The sequence below is a fragment of the Scomber scombrus genome, chromosome 19 (genome assembly GCF_963691925.1).
Source record: "Scomber scombrus chromosome 19, fScoSco1.1, whole genome shotgun sequence".
NCBI lineage: Eukaryota > Metazoa > Chordata > Actinopteri > Scombriformes > Scombridae > Scomber > Scomber scombrus.
Genome location: NC_084988.1, coordinates 2,510,682 through 2,534,777, shown reverse-complemented (window position 1 = coordinate 2,534,777; position 24,096 = coordinate 2,510,682). Strand labels below are relative to the sequence as shown.

The 24,096-nt window shown below is 41.7% G+C and overlaps 1 protein-coding gene across 1 annotated transcript in view; it reads left to right on the top strand.

Annotated features, from left to right (window-relative positions):
• The window catches only part of kcnh5b (potassium voltage-gated channel, subfamily H (eag-related), member 5b), a 199,083-nt gene that overhangs the window by 118,364 nt on the left and 56,623 nt on the right, over nt 1-24,096 (top strand). The window contains 6 exon segments of the mRNA XM_062440543.1: nt 11,480-11,493; nt 11,495-11,683; nt 15,134-15,193; nt 19,813-19,860; nt 19,862-19,960; nt 19,963-20,008. Coding sequence (XP_062296527.1) covers nt 11,480-11,493; nt 11,495-11,683; nt 15,134-15,193; nt 19,813-19,860; nt 19,862-19,960; nt 19,963-20,008 — 456 coding nt within the window.

The window sequence follows — 24,096 nt, the reverse complement described above, 5'->3', positions numbered from 1 at the left end:
GACTTTTCTTTTGTCTTTTTAATCTATTTAAACCAAGTTTTTTATAACTAACTTTTCATTAACCTTTTTCTCTTATTCTCTATAATTTTACTTATTTATATAGATATTTCATCTTTTATCTATTTCTTTATTAATTTACTGATTTAACATTTTTATCATTATTATTTTCTCTTGCATGCATTGGTCTCAATTTTTATCTTTTAATTTATTTGTTTTTATTCCTTTTCTCTATGTTGTCACTTGTTCTGTCTTATTATCAGCTAACTGTGAAGCACTTTGAACTACATTAACCTGAATGAAAGGTGCTATATAAGCAGAGTTTGATTGATTGATTGAATATATATATACCATGGCTTTGTTTTGCTTAATCCTGTTACTGATTCATGTGATTACCTCTAGTAAGTCTATGTGCTATGTGCTGTCGGCTCGTTAGTAGAAAACACTCACATAGGAAGCAGGAAGTGATTCATTTTGCCTTTTCACCAATAGCAACAGCAGTTTAATTGGAACAAAGTAGTTAGCAGGTGCTACTATGAACAGAAATACTCAAGATGCAAAGAGAAAGACGTCACAGACCCGCCCACAGTGTTTGACTCACAGGTGAAACACTGTGTTAATTAGCGCTTAGCAACAATGTAGAGAAATATATAAAACAAGCTGCTGCTGTATAAGATGAGATCAGTAATGAAACACGAGGCCAAAATAGGCCGAAAGCGACGAAATTATTGTTTTGATCTATTTCTTTTTTTAGTGTCGGAGTCAATTTGGCGACACTTGACGAACTTCCGGCTCTCGTTGATGAGAGTCTGGCTTTGACAGCGGCTGGTCTTCTCTCCTCGAGGCAGCTCCATCAACTAATAAATAATTATGACCAAAAAAAAAAACTTCATCTGCTCCCAATCCTGGCCATCACTCCAACTCCTCCCTCCCCAAAAAAAAACCTCCCTAAAGCTCCCATCTCTCTCTCTGGCCACCAGAAGGAGAAATAGTGACAGATTCAAACAAACGGAGCCACGAGGGACACATCAGATATCAAAAATAGTGTTAAAATGACAGCAATAAACTGTAGCCTGGGTGCTTTGATCCAACTGTCAGAAACTCACTGGGTTCATTTTTAGGGCCAGAAAAAACCCAGAATGATGTTGGTTCTGTAGTTTCTCAAGTAGGTCTCTATAGAAATGTTTTTAATATATGGTTCAGTGATAAATAAGGGTTGGCAAGATGAGTAATTCAAAATATCAAATAATATTGTTGGTTTTATGTCATTTGAAATGACATTTGCACATTTTTTAAAATCAAAAGTAAGACTGTATGCTCCTGAAAATGTCAAATGGTGTAACCATAAAAGAATGATACATATTAAATATAATATCCTTCCTTCTTCCTCCCTTCCTTCCTCCCTCCTTTCCTTCCTCTTCCTTCCTCCCTCCCTCCTTTCCTTCCTTCTTCCTCCCTCCCTCCCTTTTCCTTCCTTCTTCCTCCTCCCTCCTCCTTCCTTCCTCCTTCCTTCCTCCTTCCTTCCTCCTTCCTTCCTTCTCCTTTCCTTCCTTCTTCCTTCCTCCCTCCTTCCTCTCCTCCTTTCCTTCTTCTTCCTCCCTTCCATCTTCTCCTCCTTTCCTTCCTTCCTTCTTCTTCCTTCTCTCCCTCCTTTCCTTCCTTATTCCTTCCTCCCTCCCTCCGTTCCTTCCTTCTTCCTCCCTCCCTTCCTTCCTTCTTCCTTCCTCCCTCCCTCCCTCCTTTCCTCCCTTCCTTCCTCCTTTCCTCCTTCTTCCTCCCTTCCATCTTTCCTTCCTTCCTTCCTTCCTTCCTTCCTTCCTTCCTTCCTTCCTTCCTTCCTTCCTTCCTTCCTTCCTTCTTCCTCCTTCCTTCCTTGACTCAAGGACAACAGGAGGGTTAAGCAAGTTGAATTATTTGGTACAAAGTTTTTATGGTTACACCACTTAGACATTTTTGCCATAATCCTCTAATAAATTCTCTCTAAATGGATTAAAAGCAGAAATTTGATGCTGGGTCCACAAAAAAAAGAATGTGCAAGTTATTCATACGTTTATTTTCACATTTTAACCCTTTTAAATGTGATTAAACCTCATGGACGCCTAAAGAAACATCATATATATGCAAAAATGTGCATAAATGTTAAACATCAGCAGCATCAGTGGACTCTTTACCCTGAGAATGTCTTGGTTCCTTATAACTCCCCCCGTTAGCAGCTCTTGTACCTACAGATATGATTGTATTTCATCCCCTGTTGTATATGTTGGTGGTTATGGTTGGCAGGTTGGGTTTGATTTATCCTATTGAAGGTGTTTTTATACACGGGCATTACAGTGAGTCATGCAGCGAAGGCGTACATATAATGTGCTCTGCTCTGTTGCTCCATTGCTCCCACCACGTCTTTACTGTATAAACACTGTAAATGCATGAAAAAAAAAGTTTCTTACCTTCCTTACCTGCTGAAACTGTTTCCTAACTCTACCTCAGCATGCTTAAAAAAAAACTTAACAACCAATTAACCAGCAGACTAATACATTTGTGTTTGTGTGTTCAACCGCATCTAAAGATAGAAGTGTTTATACCTGCAGGACTAATTGTACAAATAGGATAACGGTGCACATATTTGGAAAGTCCTTCTTCAAAGGAATGCATGGTGTTGTTGTTTTAAAGGATGGAGAGAAAAAAAAGAGAGCTTGAGAGGAGAGAAGTTCAGATAAACACCTCTGCACACCTGTAGGAGGGAAGGTGTGATTGTGTTTAACCGCCTCTGAAAGTTACAAAACCTCTCAGATGAAGCCTCAAATAACGGCACTGTTGGAAAGGCGTGATGGGGGGGGGAGGGGGGGGGAAGAAAGGAGGGAGGAAGAACGAAGGAAAGGGAGGAAGAAGGAAGAAAGGAAAGGAGGGAGGGAGGAAGGGAGGGAGGAAGAAGGAAGGAAAGGAAGGAAGGAAGGGAGGAAGAAGGAAGGAAGGAAGGGAGGGAGGAAGGAAGGAAAGAAGGACAGAGGAAAGAAGGAAGGTAATGGGAGGAAAGAAAGAGAGAAGGAGGGAGTGAGGAAAGAAGGAAGGGAGGAAGGAACGAAGGAACGAAGAAAGGAAAGAAGGGAGGAAGGAAGGAAGGAAAGGAAAGAAGGAAGGGAAGGAAGGAAGTTAGGAAAGAAGGACAGAGGAAAGAAGGAAGGTAATGGGGAGAAAGAAAGAGAGAAGGAGGGAGTGAGGAAAGAAGGAAGGGAGGAAGGAACGAAGGAACGAAGAAAGGAAGGAAGGGAGGAAGGAAGGAAGGAAAGGAAAGAAGAAGGAAGAAGTTAGGAAAGAAGGACAGAGGAAAAATGGAAGGTAATGGGGAGGAAAGAAAGAGAGAAGGAGAGTGAGGAAAGAAGGAAGGGAGGAAGGAACGAAGAAAGAAGGAAGGGAGGAAGGAAGGAGGGAGGAAAGAAGGAAGGGAGGGAGAAAGGAAAAGAGGAAGGGAGGAAAGAAGGAAGGTAATGGGGAGGAAAGAAAGAGAGGAGGAGTGAGGAAGAAGGAAGGGAGGAAGGAACGAAGGAAGGAATGAAGGAAGGAAGGAGGGGAAGGAAAGAAGGAGGGAGGGAGGAAGGAGGCTTAAATATTTTCCTTTTGTGGCTCATAGTGATGAAGCTACAGAGTATTATCAGAGACTCTGCAGCTTCCTCTCGGCTTCACAGAGCTTTATAAAGAGGTTCAGCTCATTGTTTAACTGTCTGGCTGCAACTTTATACTATTTTGCTTCACTCTCAGTGCTCTCATAGTGTTTTCAAGCTGTTAAAAAAGCTGCTGTACTGTTTTCTACCTGCTCAGCAACAAACAGACACAGTTAGCTGTAGACTAACATAGTGGAGCATTAAGCAGCTATAAAGAGACAGATATTTCACTCAGGAAGTTGGTTAGAGAGCAAAAACAGAGCTAAAAGAGTGAATATTAATTCTCTCTTTCTTTCCTTCCTCTCTATTTCCTCCCTTCCTTCTTTCCTTCCTCCATCCCCCTCCCTCCCTCCCTCCCTCCTTCCTTTCCTTCCTTCCTTTCCTTCCTCCCTCCTTCCCTCTTTCTTTCCTCCCCCCTACCTTCCTCCCTTCCTTCTTTCCTCTGTCCTTCTTTCGTTCCTTCCCCCTCCCTCGTTCCTCCCTTCCTCCCTCGTTCCTGCCTTCCTTCCCTCCTTCCTTCTTTCTTCCCTCCCTCCCTCCCTCCTCCCTTCCATCATTCCTTCCTTCCTTCCTTCTGTCTGTCTTCCTCCCTCCTTCTCTCTTTCTTTCCTTCCTCTCTTTTTCCTCCCTTCCTTCTTTCCTCCCTCCATCCCCCTTCCTCCCTCCCTCCCTCCTTCTTTCCTTCCTCCCTTCATTCTTTCCTCTGTCCTTCTTTCGTTCCTTCCTCCCTTCCTCTTTTCCTTTCTCCCTCCTCGTTCCTCCCTTCCTCCCTCCTTCCTTCCATCTTTCCTTCCTTCCTTACTTCCATCTTTCCTTCCTTCCATCCTTCAATCTTTCCTTCCTTCCTCCCTTCCTTCTTTCCTTCCTTCCTTCCTCCCTTCCTTGACTCGAGGACAACAGGAGGGTTAAAAGGTGATGATATGTCAGTGTTAATTAGTATTATTGGCAACAAGCATCATTTTTTAAAAGTTTTTGAACAGACATCCAAAGCCGTCTCTCTTTCAGGAGAGGTTGATCCTCTCTGAGTCATACATTAAGAGAAATGTTTCCTTGTTATGTTCAATTCATTCAGGTTCAAACAGGCCAAAGCAGGTCAGGAAAGCAAAGACTTCAATCATCAGAGATTTGATAAGCAGAAATATAAAGATTAAAGAAATGAAAGCACTCTTTAGAGAAGCTCTTTCCTTGTTGAGGATACTTTCTAAGTAAGAATACTTAGAATACTGTTCCTTCCTCCCTCCCTCGACTTCTCTCTTTCTTTCCTTCCTCTCTTTTCCTCCCTTCCTTCTTCCTCACTCCCTCCTTCTCTGTTTCTTTCCTCCCCATTACCTTCCTTCTTTCCTCTGTCCTTCTTTCCTTCCTTCATCCCTTCCTTTTTTTCCCGTTCTCCCTCCCTCCCTCCTTCCTTCTTTCCTCCCTCCCTCCTTCCTTCTTCCTCCCTTCCTTCCTTTCCTTCCTTCTTCCTCCCTCCCCTTCCTTCCTCCTTCCCTCCCTCCCTCCCTCCCTCCCTCCCTCCCTCCCTCCCTCCCTCCCTCCCTCCCTCCTTTCCTTCCTTCTTCCTCCCTCCTTTCCTTCCCTTCCTTTTTCCTCCTTCCTTCCTTTCCTTCCTTCTCCCTCCCTACCTCCCTCCTTTCCTTCCTTCTTCCTCCCTTCCTTCCTTCCTTCATCTTCCTCCCTCCTTTCCTTCCTTCCTTCTTCCTCCCTCCCTTCCTTCTTCCTCGAGGATAACAGGAGGGTTAGGAGGTCATTTTTCCTTTTTAGCTCTGCTTCTTGTCTCATCATGCTTTGACAGCTCGTACATCACAGTGCTGATAGCCGGAGCTCGTATGCAGCTAATTAGCACCACATCTAATACGGCCTTCTTAGACCTCTCTGTGGACGTTATATATTTGTGAGTTTGTCGTTTTTAGTTTGCTCGCTATCTTCACACTCAGCCACGGTGGGATTTGTGAGGAAAGATTTCAGCTCACTTTTCTTGTTATTTTCAGGCGTCTTTGAGTTCAGTTTTGTGGCCACCAGGGTTCAAAATGTCCCTCTCAACAAAACTAGACGATGATTTGCTGAGGAGTGTGAGAAAATCACTTCAAAACCTGGTGAACAACAGGAGGTCTTTTCATTCCAGCAGAGTTAAACCTCCGTCTTTTCTTTTTTTTTCGCTCCAGTTTTGGAGTCGTGTGCATGGATGGAAGTGAGAGCTGTGTGTCTGTGAGCTTACAGTTCCAGCTCGGTAGTCCTTCTTTACCAGCTGACAGAGTCCTGGAAAAGTCCTGGAAAAAGGTCCTGGAAGGCTGCCTGGCTGTGCAGGAACTAAACTAGAGCAGCGTTTATCTTACTGCTGACACACTGTGCATGTTTTTTGTCTCACATCCAAACATCCTTCTTCTTTTTCTCTTTTTCTTTCATTCATTCTCAGCTTATTGTCTCTCAAATAATTTCCATTCCTCCTTTTTCTTGCTTTCATTTCCTCAGTTTAACTATACATTCACTCTTTCTTATCCCTTCCCCCTCTCTCTCGTGGCATTTTTGTGGCCCACGTGCCATCATCAGATCCCTCCATCATCCACCTCCTCACCTTCCTATATCCGAACCTCATTTTTCAACCCCAACAGCCTTTTAAATCTGTTATTTCTTTTCTCCCTCATTCTCTTGTCATTATTATTGGCTGTAAGAAGAAAGAGAAGGGAGAAAAAAAGGGGGAGAACTATTTCAAGTTTATTTCGAGTGAGGTCTCTATGGAAACAGAAAAGCAGCAGCAGCAGGATTCAGAGGAAGCTGACAGATCGCCTCGACAACGACGACGCACAATGGCTTTAAGTTCGAAAGGGGAAAAAAAACACTCCTGTTCCTCCTCCTGAACATCTCAGCAGTAGGAATTTATATAATCATTGTAGTTATGCCTTTTAGTCATCCAGCAGGAGACGTCATACATACATACATGTTATAAAAATTATCCTTTTTCCTTCACTTCTTTACCTTTAATGTACATTTGAACTTCTCCATCATCTACTTTTTCTGTTCTTACACCAACGTGACAGCCAGTAATTTCACAAGTTTTAAGCCCTTCAAACTTGAGATAATAAGCAATTAGTCAATTAATTATTTAGTTGATTGACAGAAAATTAATTGCTAAGTGTTTTAAACATTTTTAGTCAGATTTTAAGACAAACTGTCAAAATTCAGCTCTTCAGATCTTAATATTTTCTGTTTTTTTTAGTCTTCTATGACAGTAAACTGAATACATTTGGGTTAAAGAAAACATTTTTATCCTGACATTTGAAGATGTCACCTTTTGGTTTTGGTTAAAAATAATTCTTAGACTTTAGACTTAGAAATTAATCCAGAATATGATCAATAATTTTCAGTTGCAGCCATATTAGTGATGCAACAACTCAAAAGATACAGCCCATTTTTCTGTGTGACTGGTGCAGTAAAGAAGAACCTTTTCTGAAAGTTGTGTTTGGATCAGACTTTTGGGTTTGAGATGCTGGTTGAATTCTTTGTGTTGCTAAACGCTTTCTTATGGCTTGAGATAAGTTGCTAAAGGTGTTTTTATTATTTCAATTATTTTTTAACTTAACTCCTAACGTCTTTTTGTCTCTTGTCACACTCCGACCTAGAGTGAGGGTATTGTGCCGGAAGGCTGACTGGAAAAGGTGTAGTCTAACCTTAAAATGCCGGAAAAAGGTTGCAAGACAAAGTCCATTTGATGCAAAAGATGAAGTGATTTATTGCCCTTTAAATACAGTCCATGGAAATGTGAGCAAACATTCCGCAAAAATGCAGCAGAAAAATATATATATACAAAGTCCTAACCAAAAAACACCATTGGGTCTATATGGCACCACAGCCCTTCTCTGACTGCCTAGGCAGTGTAAAACCCCTCCATTTAAAGACTTAGCCCCTCCCACTGGACCATACCACCTTTAATTGGAATCAATTAAGTAATCACTTAACCCCACAGGTCAATTTCCACATCTGAAATCATTACCAAATCTATTTACACCCATTTACCACACGAAGGTGGTCATCAAAGCATTCACACAAGGCCTCAATCCAGAAATGAATCCACAAACCCATTTCAACCCCACAGTTGGTATGGTTCAGTAAGATGGACCGAGCATGCTCCCTACAGGTTACTCAGGCATTGGTATGGTTCAATAAGATGGACTGAGCATGCTCCCTACAGGTTACTCAGGCGTTGGTATGGTTCAATAAGATGGACTGAGCATGCTCCCTACAGGTTACTCAGGCGTTGGTATGGTTCAGTAAGATGGACTGAGCATGCTCCCTACAGGTTACTCAGGCGTTGGTATGGTTCAATAAGATGGACTGAGCATGCTCCCTACAGGTTACTCAGGCGTTGGTATGGTTCAATAAGATGGACTGAGCATGCTCCCTACAGGTTACTCAGGCGTTGGTATGGTTCAGTAAGATGGACTGAGCATGCTCCCTACAGGTTACTCAGGCGTTGGTATGGTTCAATAAGATGGACTGAGCATGCTCCCTACAGGTTACTCAGGCGTTGGTATGGTTCAGTAAGATGGTCTGAGCATGCTTCCTACAAGTTACTCAGGCGTTGGTATGGTTCAGTAAGATGGTCTGAGCATGCTCCCTACAGGTTACTCAGGCATTGGTATGGTTCAATAAGATGGACTGAGCATGCTCCCTACAGGTTACTCAGGCGTTGGTATGGTTCAGTAAGATGGTCTGAGCATGCTTCCTACAAGTTACTCAGGCGTTGGTATGGTTCAGTAAGATGGTCTGAGCATGCTCCCTACAAGTTACTCAGGCACTATAAAAGACAGCTTGAAACAAGGCTTGGGTCCTTTGTCACTGCCCAGCACCAGGAAATACTGTGGTAAGAAAAAAACAACATAATTAGATACAAACTCATGATTTCTAAACCTAAAATAATAAAGGGATACCCACAACTATAAATGTGTGTGTGTGTGATTCTAAGAAACTTTATGGGAATAAATAGCACAGGAAACTTACTTTGATGTTAAATATAGTTCAGTGTGTTCACCCACCAAACTAACAAAAGCATGCTACCTGGCTAACATGTGGTCTGTGTAATGGATGATGGCGTGGTGTATTACCAGTGGCAGGGGAAACATACTATTTTGTCACTGTATGTTTGCACTAGCTGTTCTGATTGGTACGTGGTTAATCTGCCTTTTTCTTTCTGGGTGATCTGCAGAGTGGAAGTGGTTAGTGGGTGATTGTTGAGGGTTTCAAGGTGATTGGAAGTTAAGCGGAGAGTTACTGAACATTTCCAAATAGTGGAACTCAAACTGCTGTTTCTAAATTCATTAACAAAACCTTAAAGCTCAATGTTATTTCAGATAATATGATTCTTAATGTAACTGGATGATTGATAGAGCATCAGTAGGTGTAAAACTGCTGAATTTATAAATTCTGGTCGGTGCCTAATATAGTAGAAACACACAGCAAAACTGCATTTCAACTTATTTAGTTGTTTATTTCTTGTTGGACACCTGTCTATATCAAACATTCCTACCATAACAGATTAACATATCCTAAGATTGGAGCACCTCGGTAGCCAACTGGTTACCGTGCATGCCACATAACGGCAGCGTCCCTGGTTCAATTCCTGCAAGAGACCTTTGCTCCAAGTCATTCCCATTTCTCTCTCTTTCTTTCTCCCTATTTCCTGTCAGACTCTATGCCATCTACTCTCAAATAAAGGCACAAATAAATCCTAAAAAAACAACATAGCCTAAGACAAAACACCATGAGATACTATATATATAACACAGGAACATTTGAAACCAGAGCAAACCTTGTGCTGCTCATAATAATATTCTTTTAGAAACGATATATAGCAGCTGACAGGTAAAGGGGGAAGATGGGGGGAATAACCATGGCTGGAGCTACTATACGGGGCAATGTGAGCAAGTGCATAGGGGCCCTTGAGCAGATAGGGGCCGTCAATGATGGGAGAACAAAAAACATGTGTTCTTGTATGTCCAGAACAAAATATGTGAGTTAAAATATGAGGTAGAAGGTTTCTACCCAGCAGCAGCATTATCCAATCAGACTAGTACCCCTGCAGGTGCTAATGCAGCCTTGGTAATAACATGACAGAAGGAGAAAAAAAAGTCTTGCAACAATACCAGCACAGCAATCATCAGCCACCTGTGGAGGTTGTGCTCAGTCATGGTCATCTAGCCTGTATCATAAATGTCTGGTTTAATGGTCTGGATGTGTTATTATTATGGCTGCAAAAAAACCTCCATTTGAAAGTTACTGTGTGTATTTGATCCAATCAGGTGAGACGGCAGCAGTCCACAAAGTGAGACAAATGATGCACTTTTATATCAGTGCTCCGTAAGAAAAGAACTGAAAAGGGCAAAACCTTAAAAAAAAAAAAGGGGGGACTCTGAGGACACCAGAAAAAAAGAAGTTGAGTGTAGAAATAAACGCAGCTTTAGCTCAGATTTTAAAAACCTATGCTGCTTTATCTCCTGATATGGTCATCTAAATTATCATATATCACCTAAATTTCCCCCGTAGGTGCTGGCGGTTCACTTTGAATAGAAGCAGCGTTTGTGACTTAGTGGTTGCTTTGTGGTTGCCGGGGGGTTCTGTATGGTTGCTAGGGTTGTGCAAGAGTAATGGAGTAACTATGTGCAGGACAAATCTACCCTCCCAATATGAGATAATGTATTATGTTCTGTTTAACCCTCCTGATGTCCTCGAGTCAAGGAAGGAAGGAAGGGAGGAAGAAGGAAGGAAAGGAGGGAGGGAGGAAGGGAGGAAGAAGGAAGGAAAGGAGGGAGGGAAGGGGGAAAGGAGGGAGGGAAGGGGGAAGGGAGGAAGGAAGGAAAGGAGGGAGAAGGAAGGATGGAAAGGAGGAAGGAAGGGAGGAAGAAGGAAGGAAAGGAGGGAGGAAGGAAGTAGGAGGGAGGGAGGAAAGAAGAAAGGAGGGAGGGAGAAAGGAAAAGAGGAAGGAAGGACAGAGAAGGAAGGGTAGAAAGAAAAGAGATGGAGGGAGGGAGGGAGGAAGGAAAGGAAGGAAGGAAGGGAGGAAGGAGGGAAGGAAAGAAGGAAGGACAGAAGGATGGAAGAAAGGGGGATGGAGGGAGGAAAGAGAGAGAAAGGAAAGAAAGAGAGAAGGAGGGAGGGAGGAAAGAAGGAACAGTCAAAACTGACGGGGTCAATTTGACCCGGGAGGACGACACAAAGGTTAAAGGGTAGAAGGAAGGAGGGAGGGAAGGAAGGAAGGAAAGAAAGAAAGAAAGAAAGAGAGACGGAAGAAAGGGAGGAAAGAAGGAACAGTCAAAACAGGTTAATGGTTATTTAAATTCACACCTTGACCCTGTGGTTTGTCTTCAACAAACAAACATAAACATAACAAAGACTGGAAATGATTGGCTGCCAGCAGGGTTGCTCCAGCCTCTGACTGGTTTCTTTATTTCCAGTCCTCGCATCACCTTTAGCGATGTAAAGATTTATAGTTCAGTAGCTGGATTCTCCAACTGTGCCGCTGATTGTTTGTGCCAAATCTCGGTTTTATCAAGCAGCTTCCACAGATTGCTGAAGAACAATAAAAAGCAAAGACAACTGCCAATTTGAAGATATGGAGCCTTTTTATTTCTAATTATATATTGTTTTCCAGTCAAATAATGATTTTATAGGAATGCCTTTTATGGACCATATGTTATAGAGTACTTCACAAGGCAAATAAAAAGATATAAATAGAGGTGAAACAATAAAAAACAAGAGAAGAGATGGATCCAGATTGTGTTTGCGTGTGTATTTGAGCGTTAAAATAAATAAATGTCTTCTGTCTTCCTCTCCAGCTCTGCTCTACGCCCACCATCTTTGGAAACGTGACCACTATCTTCCAGCAGATGTACGCCAACACCAACCGCTACCACGAAAATGCTCACAACGTCAGGGACTTCCTGAAGCTCTACCAGGTTCCCAAAGGGCTGAGCGAGCGCGTGATGGACTACATCGTCTGCCACCTGGTCCATGTCCCAAAGGCATCCGACACGGAGAAGGTGAGACTAGAAAGTTCTCATCTAAAATATGACTGTTAGTTTAGCCCAGGCGGGGAGCTCCGGTCCTCTGAAATGAGGCCAACGTGAAGTAACTTAAAACTGCATTCTATCAAAAGTGCCACCAGGGGGCGACCGTTTTGGTGTCAAAAGGACTTCCGCCTCTATACAAGTCAATGGAGGAATTCACCAACTTCTCACTTGATTTCTAACCTCAGTAACGTTTTCAAAATGTGTTTATGGTCTCAATCGCTAGTTTAAAGCCTTCTTCAATGCAGTATGATGTTCATTTGGGACATTTTGGCCTCCCTGATTTTATATGTGACGATAAAGCAGGGTATGCATTAGGGCGTGGGTACATCGTGATTGACAGGTTGATTGGTTCACAGGTTCAGGAGGGCGCCTCATGCTCCTCCTGATGCCCAATATAAGTAGAATCCGTGTTTTTACTTTTTCCCAGCATGCACCGGAAATTTTCAAGATGGCGCTGCTCAGATCCGATACTATTGGCTTCCGAGCAGCAGTCCACAAACCAATGGGTGACGTCACGGATGTTACGTCCATTTCTTATATACAGTCTATCGTTTAGCCTGATAATCCTACGTAAACATATTGATGAGACGCATTAGAGTCCAACCAGTGTATCAGTCAGTTGATATTATTGGCCGATATTAATTTATCACATATATAATGGTATCGGCATATATTTTTGTCCAATATGCACCAATATTTATTTTATTTTTTATTTTTTAAAGTTTATTTTTACATTACAGAGTACACTCTCGACTTGCTCTATGGGAAAGTGCCTTGAGATAACTTTTATTGGGATTTTGCGCCATACAAATAAAAATAAAGTGATTGATTGATTGTTACATAGGCAGCATTCTATGTGTAGAGTTTGGTTAATATATAAATATTTCGCAATATATTGTTTTTCTGCTTTGTATAGTCATACTCATAATTATTAAAAATTGCACTGATGTCATTTTATACATTAAACTTTGATCAACTATAACATATCATGCCTCTATTATATATCTTTATCACAGGTGCTTGATAATCACTTTTTGAAGGATTTTTGTATATTCTTAGATTATTGGCAATATATCCATATCAGAATTTCTTTTATTCCCTAATATTGGTATCAGCCACAAGAATTCAGTATCAGTCGGGCCCGAGACAAACGTATGTTTACGTATGTTAAAGAAGTAATACTACTTTGTTATTACAGAGATACTAAAGAACCGAAAAAGGTACATAAAATATATAAAATGATAATTTAACTCCACCAATAACTTACGCTTACAACCAAATTCACCCAAACATCCACAGAGTCATGAACTTTTGACCCTCTGCACTCAAACATCTACTTGTAAATTGCACTTAAATGCATAAACTTTAGATTATAAAATCATGTACTGTTATCCTAAACCAAATCCACTTAAAAACCTCACATGTAAAGCCACACAACACCTGCAAGGATAAGCAGCAAAAATAAGAATTGAATGAAAGCAAACATACATTAAAGTTCATGTTTCTCCTGTCAGATTAAAACTGGCGCTTCTTCTCTTCTCTTCCTTACAGTTTTCATTGTAATCAGACAGGTGTGACTTTACCGGGAACATGCAGGGATTTATAATAACTATAGTAAACATTGATTACTGTAATCAAACATAAATCTGCCACATCTGTCACAAATCACCTCTCACATTTTTGGCTTGGACCGAATTTTCTCCTCTAAATCAAAAAGCTGTGACTGCAGCCTTTAAATTTGGTTTGATTTCTGACACTGAATGTTTAATTTCGTGTTCCTTCTGTCGTCTCTCGGGGAGCAACGGATGCATTTTTATTTGCAATGGATTCAGCGAGCGTTATTGTCCAACAAAAAGGCGGCCAAATTCATTAATTTAATATAATCGCCTCATTATATTTATCCCTTTTTTTAATAGGACTTCTGTCTTTGTCTCCTAAATCTGTTCATTTAATTAATTTTCTCCACCATCTTTCTCTTGTGATCGGACTCGGGAGCCTCTCCTTTCTCCTCTCTCCATGAATCCACTTTTCCAAGGTTTTTGTCTGGATAATTAAACACTCTTGAAGGCGCATTCGGCGAGCCTTGTGCCCACCCTCGTTACAAATACCTTGCCGTCAGATCTCGGGCCAATTAGTGGATAGTTTCTGTCACTTTCGGGGGAGCCATTACCAAGGTACAAAGTCAGCTGTTTATGTGCGTACACACCCAGAGACCAGAGGCTCCCGAAAGCGTCTCAGCGCTACTGATATCCTCAAAAGGCTGTTGTGTTTTGATGTTTTAAAGGCTTTTCAGATGGTTTATTGTCCCCCCCCCCCCCCCCCCCCCCCCATTGGTCGATTTTGTTCATATTTAACAAGACAGGATTGTGAAGGATGGGACAATATTTAGTTTTCTGTGTTTTATCTAAATACTTGAGTTAATTAGGCTGGATTTCACACTTTGTGTAATGAGCTGGACAGAAGCGATTTGCAGTTTACAGTTTGGGCTTTTTGGCAGGATTTTGGTTTCCACAGAGAGTTTAATGAATGCGACGGGATAATAAGCTTGAGTTTCTAAACTGCAGTAATGCACAACAACAACAAAATTGAGGATGGAGACATTTTTGATCCCCGACCCCGACAGCTGCTCTATGCAGGAAGACACTGAGCTCGCCATATTCGTCCAATATGATGATCAGATGGAGAAGAAGACTTACAGGCTCTCAAATGTTCATTAAATCTGTCACAGTGAAAATAAGAAGATGCCAAATTGAAGGCGATCTTATCAGTGATCTCCTGTTTTGGACTCTCTCGTCCATTAAATGTCCGCACTTTGAGTTGTTAGTTAACGTCTCATAGTTCTTAAAAGTTGCACTCAGCATGAAGATTAAAGCTTCATTGTAGTTGATCTGAATGGCTTCACTTAACCCTCCTGTTGTCCTCGAGTCAAGGAAGGAAGGGAGGAAGAAGGAAGGAAGGGAGGGAGGAAGGATGGAAGAAAGGAAGAAGGAAGGAAAAGAGGGAGGAAGGAAGGAAGGGATGAAGAAGGAAGGAGAAAGAGGGAGGAAGGAAGGAAGGAAGAAAGGGAGGAAGAAGGAAGGAAAAGAGGAAGGAAGGAAGGAAGGAGGTAGGAAAGAGAGAAGGAGGGAGGGAGAAAGGAAAAGAGGAAGGAAGCTAGGTGGGAGGAAAGAAAGAGAGAAGGAGGGAGGGAGGAAAGAAGGAAGGAAGGAAGAATAAGGAGGGAGGGAGGAAGGAAGGAAAGAAAGAGAGAAGGAGGGAGGGAAGAAGGACAGACGGAAGGAAGGAAGGGAGGAAAGAAGGAACAGTCAAAACAGATGGGGTCAATTTGACCCGGGAGGACGACGGGAAGGTTAAAGGCATCATACAGATTTTCCAAATAAAGGAAGTTCTGTAGCTTAAACTCTTCTCTCTGTCCTGCAGGTTTTATCCATCTGTCCTAAAGACATGCGAGCCGACATCTGCGTCCACCTCAACAGGAAGGTACGTAACTGTGGTTTTACTATAATTTATATATATATATAGAAGTTAATGTGTTCATGCCGGCTAACCCTAACCCTGCATGTGTTATTGTCTGGATATTACAAGTGAGGGATGACAAAGCTTGAAGATTTAAAATTCTACACATTTGATCTGAAAACCAAGCATAAAAAAACCTACTGATAATTTAATACATTTCTTAATTATTGATCCTTGAGAAAAGATGTCGAAACTAACTTTCATCATTCCTTAAAGAAAAAAGTATTGAAACAGTTTTTCAACAGTGCAAAATGTAAGTGCAGAGTTACAAGCACCTACACTTACTTACTGTGAGTTCTCATATTAAAGCCGTTATTTAACCCTTTACATACTGTTCATATTCTGACTCATAATTAATCTCTACACCAATTTGTATTCATTAATCATCAGTCATTAATACATCTTGCAGAAAAAAGACATTCACAATCACTATTTTATGGTCCAGGAGAACATTTTATAAAATATGATGAATACAACGGTCATATCCTGCTCGTGTTTTATTTTGAAGTTATTCTCCCTTTGTGTATTTTGTTAGTCTTACTTCCTGTGTTTCCCCTGCCTTAGTTGATTGCCTCATGTGTGACACCTGTCTTGTTTCACTCACCTGTGTCCTGTTTAGTTATTACCCCATGTGTGTGTGTGTGTGTGTATATAGGTTTTGGTTTTCAGTTCAGTCTTTATCCGAGGCTCTTTGTTTTTTACTGTGTTATTTTGCCTGTGTTCATTAAAATGTATTATCGAGACTCTGTCAGCCTGCAGTCTGCATTTAGGTCCACCTGCTCCGCAAACCATGACAACAACAACAACAACATGTTCGAATGCTGATTTTTTTAAACACAGGTCAAAGTATACATATGCATATCTAAAAATGTGTATCTGCTGCACAATTTTTTAAAAAAAAGATGCATTTTATTTCGATTTTTGTATATTCAGGGTCACTTTAGGAAAATTCCAGCTTAAAGAAATGTGTATATTGTGTTTTTCCAGCTCTTTAAATGTAAAAAAACAGGTTAAATTTGACCCTTAACAGTATGTACGGATTAAATAATTGCCAAGTATGAACAAACAAACGTCAGGTAAAAGAAAAACACTGAATCACCTGTAGTATTTTATAACAGATCACATGGTAAATTAAGTATAATTTCTATTTCCACAGCAGTAACAACAGGGTCAGGTTTTACTCACCACTCTGCTACTCTCATATAAATGTTTTCATACTCTAATTAATTCCAATTTATTTTGATAAGCTACTGTCAACACATTTAATGATGATTTTTCACTTTAATTGATAGACTATTAATCTCGGGAAGGCTTCAACATGAGTTACATTTGTGATTCCTGCTCTACTGATGTGGAAATAAACATTATGCTGAATTTATCAAGATAACTGGAGAACAGGGGAGCATTATAATTCTCTGTGCCATCGGGGTAAATAAAGGCGCTGTCCACTATTAGAGAATTTACGGTACTTACATAAAACTAAACAGAAGAATAAACAACCCTGACTCTTTGAAATTATGTTCATACACCACAGTGACATCATTTTTCTTGTTTACGTGCCCAAACATTGAGTCTAACAGTGAAATAATTAACTTTTTATAGAGATTTTGGTTCATTAAAAAAAATCCTGTGCATATAATCCAGCAGTTATAGCTTTCTGCTTAAAGCAACACAATCAGGGAACAATTTACTATCTTATTTATCATTTTCTAGGAGCCTGGGTTAGAATAAAAACATCTAAATGAGAATTTCTTTACTGTATAAGGATCCAAAATCAAGCATCTGACCTGATTGCAATAATAATGAGGATTCTCCTGTTAAACTCCTGCAGCAAATTGGCTAAAAAAAACTCACATTGAAACATCTTCACACAAACTGATAGTAGATTTTCTGGAGCAGAAATATACTCCGAACTCAGTCGTTGGTATTTATTACACAACTTAAACAGGAGGTTAGGTGTTTGTTTTTTTAGGGGGAGAAGCTTCTGGGCATCATTTGAAACGGCGGATATTTGTCCGAAAAAACATTGGCCGGCTCCGTCTCTGAACTGGCATTAAACGAAAGGACACTTCAGGTTGTGTAACTCGCTCGTTGTTACAAGCAGATCCAACGATAAATACTCAGAAGTCAATATCTCGATGTGCCTCGAATATATATATATATCTCTTTCTAAAGTAACTCTGTGCACTGAGGAAGGTATTTTAGTTTGAATTATAAGCTTTTTTTATTTATCTGGTGCAGTAATTCCATATGAATGTGTATTAATGAGATGGGAATGATGATAAAAGGTATTGCGCAACACCTGTCCTCAGATGCATAAGATAAACACATTCAGACAGATGCTCCTTAACCTTCGTGTCGTCCTCCCGGGTCAAATTGACCCCGTCTGTCCTTCCTCCTTCCCCCCTTTCTTTCTCTCTTTCCTCCCTTCCTTCTTCCCTTCCTCTATCCCCTTCTTTCTTCCTTTTGTACTTCCGTCCTCCCTCCCTCCTTCTTTCCTTCCGTCTTTCCTTTCTTCCCTCCCTCCCTCCCTCCCTCTGTCTTTCCTCCCTTCCTTCTTTCCTTCCTCCATCCCCCTTCTTCCTTCCTTCTGTCCTTCCTTTCTCCCTCCCTCCTTCCTTCCTTCTACCTTCCTACCTTCCTTCCTTCCTACCTACCTTCCTCCCTCCCTCCTTTTCTTCCTTCCTTCTTCTTCCCTTCCTTCCATCCTTCCTTCCTCCCTCCTTTCCTTCCTTATTTCCTCCCTCCTTCCTACCTTCCTTCCTTCCTTTCTCCCTCCTTTCCTTCCTTCCATCCTACCTTCCTTCCTCCCTCCTTTCCTTCCTTCTTCCTCCTTTCCTTCCTTCTTCCTCCCTTCCTTCCTTCTTCATTCCGTCTTTCCTTCCTTCCTTCCTCCCTCCTTTCCTTCCTTCTTCCTCCCTTCCTTCCTTCCTTCTTCCTCCCTTCCTTCCTTGACTCGAGGACAACAGGAGGGTTAAAAAGGTGCTTTGGTGTCTTTTTCTTTTTGAAGATAAAAGTTAAACGTTAGAGTAACTTTTTAAATTGATTATTTAAACTGATTTTTTTACCCAACTTTTCCTTTAGCAATAAGAAAACTGCACAAACACACTTTAAAGTTAATGATGTTCAGTGATGGAAGAGAACAGCTCTTAAAAATGCTCGTAGTCATAGAAAAGTTATGAGAAAATGCAAATGTTGTGTTCATTAAGCTCCACACTTCCTCAAATAATTAAAGAAAACACAATAAATGGGGCAAGTTAGCAAGTTAAGTTTAGAGTAAAAACTCTATAGGTTAATAAGTCAGTGGAAATTGAAGTCTCACTCCCACTAATATTTAAATATTGCAGATTTGATCTCCTGTAAAATGAGATTCTGCTGTCAGTGTGGGAGCTGATTGAATATGCAAAACTTAATGACTGAAAACATCAATTAGTGCTCTAACCCGAGAAAACAACACTCACAAACTGTGTTCTTTTGCCTTTATGATGTAAAGTATCGCTTACTGATGTGAAGACTTTCAGGACAATGATTGACAGGAAACACTGAAATGAAAACATCTCAGTGAAATAAGGAAACAACTAAATGAGAGTTTAACTGTTGCTGTAATGGATTAAATTAAGTGTGAGGAAGATGGGTTTTTTTATTTTGCACACATGATGAGTCAATATCAGCAAACCAAATTTTTTCCATATGTCATGGAAACATATATGGGTCAGTGATGTTTTTTAGTGTCCATGTGCTCTCAGTCTACACTTGTTCTTATTTCCAGCTTGTCAATCAACTGTGAAGCACTTTGAACTCCATTAACCTGAATGAAAGCTGCTGTATAAATAAAATGTGATTATTATTGATTATCTGTCCTTCGTCCCGATCGTCCAGTCTTAAACTGGCAGGAAAGGAGGGACGTAAAGCTGACTGAGGCAGAAAGTTAATCTTTAATGTTCAGCTACAAAGTGTGTTAACTTAACCCTCCTGTTGTCCTCGAGTCAAGGAAGGAAGAGAGAAAGAAACGAGGGAGAAAGGAAAGGAATGAAGGAAAGAAGGAATGTAGGAGGGAAGGAGGGAGGGAGGAAAGAAGTAAGGAAGGAAGGAAGGAAAGATGGAAGGAAGGAAGGAAGGTAGGAGGAAGGAAAGGAAGGAAGGAAGGAGGAAGGAGGGAGGAAGGAAGGAAGGAAGGAGGGAGGGAGAAAGAAAAAGAGGAAGAAAGGGAAGGAAGGAAGTGAGGGAGAAAGGAAAGAGAAGGAAGAAGGAAGGAGGAGGAAGGAAAGAAGGAAGGAAGGACAGAAGGAAGAAGAAAGGAGGAAAGAGAGAGGAAGGAGAGAAAGAGAGAAGGAGGGAAGAAGGACAGACGGAAGTTAGGAAGGGATGAAAGAAGGAACAGGAGGACGACACAAAGGATAAAATAATGTACGTTTTGTTGCATAAAGATCTGAAAGGTGCACAGCGCTAAAGATCACCAACATTAACCTGAACCAGTGATCATGTGTCAGCATTTTGAATAGAAGAATAAATAATAAACATCCATCTTCCTCCCTTCTTCTTCAGGTGTTTAATGAACATCCATCTTCCTCTTTTCTTCTCAGGTGTTTAATGAACATCCAGCGTTCAGGTTGGCGAGTGACGGCTGCCTCCCGCTCGCTGGCCGTAGAGTTCCAGACCATCCACTGCGCCCCCGGAGACCTGATCTTCCACTCTGGGGAGAGCGTGGACACCTTGTGCTTCGTGGTGTCCGGGGGTCACTGGAGGTCATCCAGGACGACGAGGTCATCGCCATCTTAGGTACGAGGTCGTCTTTATTGAAAACTGAAAGTGTTGAGTGTTTTACTCCTGAGGAGATTTTATTGGAAACACACTTTTAAAAAAAATGCAACACACACTTTCATACTCCATCTTTGAGAGCTTTTTCTCTCCTTAAAGTTAACATAAAATGATTAACCCTCCTGTTGTCCTCGAGTCAAGGAAGGAAGGAAGGAAAGAAGGAAAGGAGAGAGGAAGGTAGGAAGAAGGAAGGAAACGAGGGAGGAGGAGGGAGGGAGGGAGGGAGGGAGGGAGGAAAGGGGGATGGAAAGGAAGGAAGGAAAAGAGGGAGGAAGGGAGGATGGAAGGGAGGAAGAAGGAAGGAAAGGAGGAAGGAAGGATGGAAGGGAGGAAGAAGAAAGGAAGGAAAGAAGGAAGGATGGAAGGGAGGAAGAAGGAAGGAAGGAAAGGAGGGGAGGAAGGTAGGAGGGAGGGAGGAAAGAAGGAGGGAGGGTGGGAGAAAGGAAAAGAGGAAGGAAGGAAAGAAGGACAGAGGAAAGAAGGGAGGAAGGAAAGAAGGAAGGACAGAAGGATGGAAGAAAGGGGGATGGATGACCCGGGAGGACGACAGGAAGGTTAAAGCAGAACTTAAATCCCACATATGTATCTATCAGTCTCTCTCACTCTCTCCTGTCGAGCTGCTGGAAGCATTGAAATCATTTCCTCTGGCATTTGGCAGTTTTCAGCCTTCGTCTGTGACGGGGGAAAATTCTCTGTTCCCTGACAGATGATTCGGTCCTCGCTGTGTTTCTGGAGTAAAAACTTTCTTTGGACTTGTTTTTTACGCTCGAGCAGAAAAACACATTACATGAAGCCCTCGGAGACTCCTGCAGGTTAAACTGAGCTAAACACTCTTAACACTCTAAATGAACTCTAACAGACTCACTATTAACAGACTAGGAGAGCTACACACAAACCATAATGACTCTCTCTCTCTCTCTCTCTCTCTCTACCTATCTCTATCTCTCTCTCTCCCTCTCTCTCTCTCTCTCTCTCCTCTCTCTCTCTCTCTCTCTCTCTCTCTCTCTCTCTCTCTCTCTCTCTCTCTCTCTCTCTCTCTCTCTCTCTCTCCTCTCTATCTCTCTAGGAGCCTATAAACAATCTCTGATCTTGTGACCTCAATATTAAAAGACCCTCACTTTATTAAATGTAATTTTCAAATATATATTAATACAGTGATTGATGAGTCAGTCAACAGGAACACAAACTGACAACAGTTTTGTTATTTAACCTTTGTGTCGTCCCCCCGGGTCAAATTGACCCCGTCTGTTTTGACTGTTCCTTCTTTCTTCCTTTCCTTCCTTCCATCTGTCCTTCCTCCCTCCCTCCTTCTCTCTTTCTTTCCTTCCCTCTCTCTTTCCTCCCCTCCTTCTTTCCTCCCTCCCTCCTTCTTTCCTTCCTCCCTTCCTTCTTTGCTTCCTCCCATCCTTCCTTTCCTTCCTCCCTTCCTTCTTTCCTCCCTCCCTTCCTCCTTCTTTCCTTCCTTCCTTCCTTCCTTCCTACCTTCCTTCTCTTTCTTTCCTCCCCCACCTTCCTCCCTTCGTTCTTTCCTCTGTCCTTCTTTCCTTCCTTCCTCCCTTCCTCTTTGCCTTTCTCCCTCCTCCCTCCGTCCTCCCTTCCCTTCTTCCTTTCCTTCTTTCCCTCCCTCCCTCCTTCTCTCTTTCTTTCCTCTCTCCTACCTTCCTTCCTTCCTTCTTTCGTCCGTCCTTGCTTCCTTCCTCCCTTCTTTCCTTCCTTCTTCCTCCCTTCCTTCCTTGACTCGAGGACAACTGGAGGGTTAATTGAGTCACTTGTCAAGCTAAATATTACAAACTCTTTTATATCATTTTAAACTGAACATATTTGGCTTATGGACAGTTTGCTGGAACAAAAACAAGACATATGAAGACATGACCTTTTGATTCTGGGATATTTTGGACGAGCATTTTTGTTTTGTTTGACTGTTTTTCTGACCTACAATAGGAAGTAAATATCAATAACTCATTTATTCATATTGGGAATAAAGACCTGACAACTCTAAAAACAGAATGAACATGACATGAGATGAATGACACATATCACAATAAAACAAAAAGAGAGAAGATTAAATATATCCGGTGGGTTTTAGAGCAGCTGACAGTCGGATGTGTTTTTTATCTCCGGTCTTCATATTTTTAGAAAGTAAGATTAAGTGCTCTTTTTTCGGTTCATGGTGACGCATTTTTTGACCTTTTCCACTGAGATAAGAAGCCATAGAGACACACATGCAGTCCTTCAATTGAAGTGAAGAACCACTCAGCTGGAGGTAGATGATTCTCACGTGACAACAGCGACATAATTAGAGCTTTTATCTTTTTTTTATAGCTTGATTAAAAACGTTAATACTGTATACACTCAGAGATCAGAAGGGGTGGGAGCGCTGAGTCACTTCCATCATAACAATCAATGATGACGTCGACTCTTGACTTTCGAGTGTTAACCCTCCTGTTGTCCTCGAGATGGAAGGATGGAAGGAAGGAAGGAAAGATGGAAGGGAGGAAGAAGGAAGGAAAGGAGGAAGGAAGGATGGAAGGGAGGAAGAAAAAAGGAAAGGAGGAAGGAAGGAAGGAAGGAAAGATGGAAGGGAGGAAGAAGGAACAATGGAAGGGAGGAAGAAGGAAGGAAAGGAGGGAGGAGGAAGGAAGGGTGGAAAGAAAGATGGAAGGGAGGAAGAAGGAAGGAAAGGAGGGAGGAGGAAGGAAGGGTGGAAGGAAATATGGAAGGGAGGAAGAAGGAAGGAAAGGAGGAAGGAAGGATGGAGGGGAGGAAGAAAGAAGGAAGGAAAGGAGGGAGGAAGAAGAAGGATGGAAGGAAAGAAGGAATGATGGAAGGGAGGAAGAAGGAAGGAAGGAAAGATGGAAGGATGGAAGCAAGGAAGGAAGGGAAAGATGGAAGGAAGGAAAGGAGGGAGGAAGGATGGAAGGAAAGATGGAAAGATGGAAGGAGGGAAGGAAGGAATGATGGAAGGGAGGAATAAGGAAGGAAAGGAGGAAGGAAGGATGGAAGGGAGGATGAAGGATGGAAGGAAGGGAGGATGAAAGAAGGAAAGGAGGGAGGAAGAAGGAAGGAAGGATGGAAGGAAGGGAGGAAGAAGGAAGGAAGGAAAGGTGGAAGATGGATGGAAGGAAAAAATGGAAGGAAGGAAGGAAAGATGGAAGGAAGGAAGGAAGGAAGGAAGTGGAGGAAAGAAGGAACAGTCAAAACAGACGGGGTCAATTTGACCCGGGAGGACGACAGGAAGGTTAAACACAAACAATCAGACTGTTATCTGGCGCAGATCATATTGCTGCAGCTTTGTACTGTAATATTATTGAGTTGGAGAAGAAGAAGAAAAAGAAGAAAAAGAAGAAGGGAGCCGGAGAGAAAGAATAAGAGGCTAACAGAGATAATGTCAGGGGAACTGTCCTACGTGGAGCGGAGCAGGAATGTATGAACAAGGTATTTATTTTAACGGTGGGGGGGGGATAGTAAGTTAATAAGTTTATTCATCTGGCACATTTCATACACAGAGGCAATTCAAAGTGCTTCATATTGAAATAGATGAAAGAACAGAGCATAAAAAGACTTTAAAAAAATGCATAAAACAGAATAAACATAAAGTTACAGCGTCTGAGAGTCAGGATGGATTTATTAGGAGCCCTTAAAAGTAGAGATGAACTGAACAAGGGAATGCAGGGTTGGGGAAGCTTGGACTGTTAGCTGGGAACCCGAGGCTGAGGCAAGGGGAGCTGGTCTAGAGCAGAAACTGTGAGGAACAACAAGGGTTCAGGGAGGGGAAGCAGGGCTGCATGAGATAAGGGACAGGAGACAGGGACAGGAACCGGAGTAGATTATAATAATAATAATAAACTTAACGTCTATAGCACCTTTCAAAACTGAAGTTGCAAGGTGCTTCACACAATGCAACATATACAAAACATAACAAAACAATAATAAAGCACAAATGGATGAAACATTAAACAATAAGTAAAGCAACAAAGAGCAGCAATTATGGCGCTTTTCCACTACGCAGTTCCAGCACGGCTCGACTCGTCTCGGTTCTTTTTGCGTTT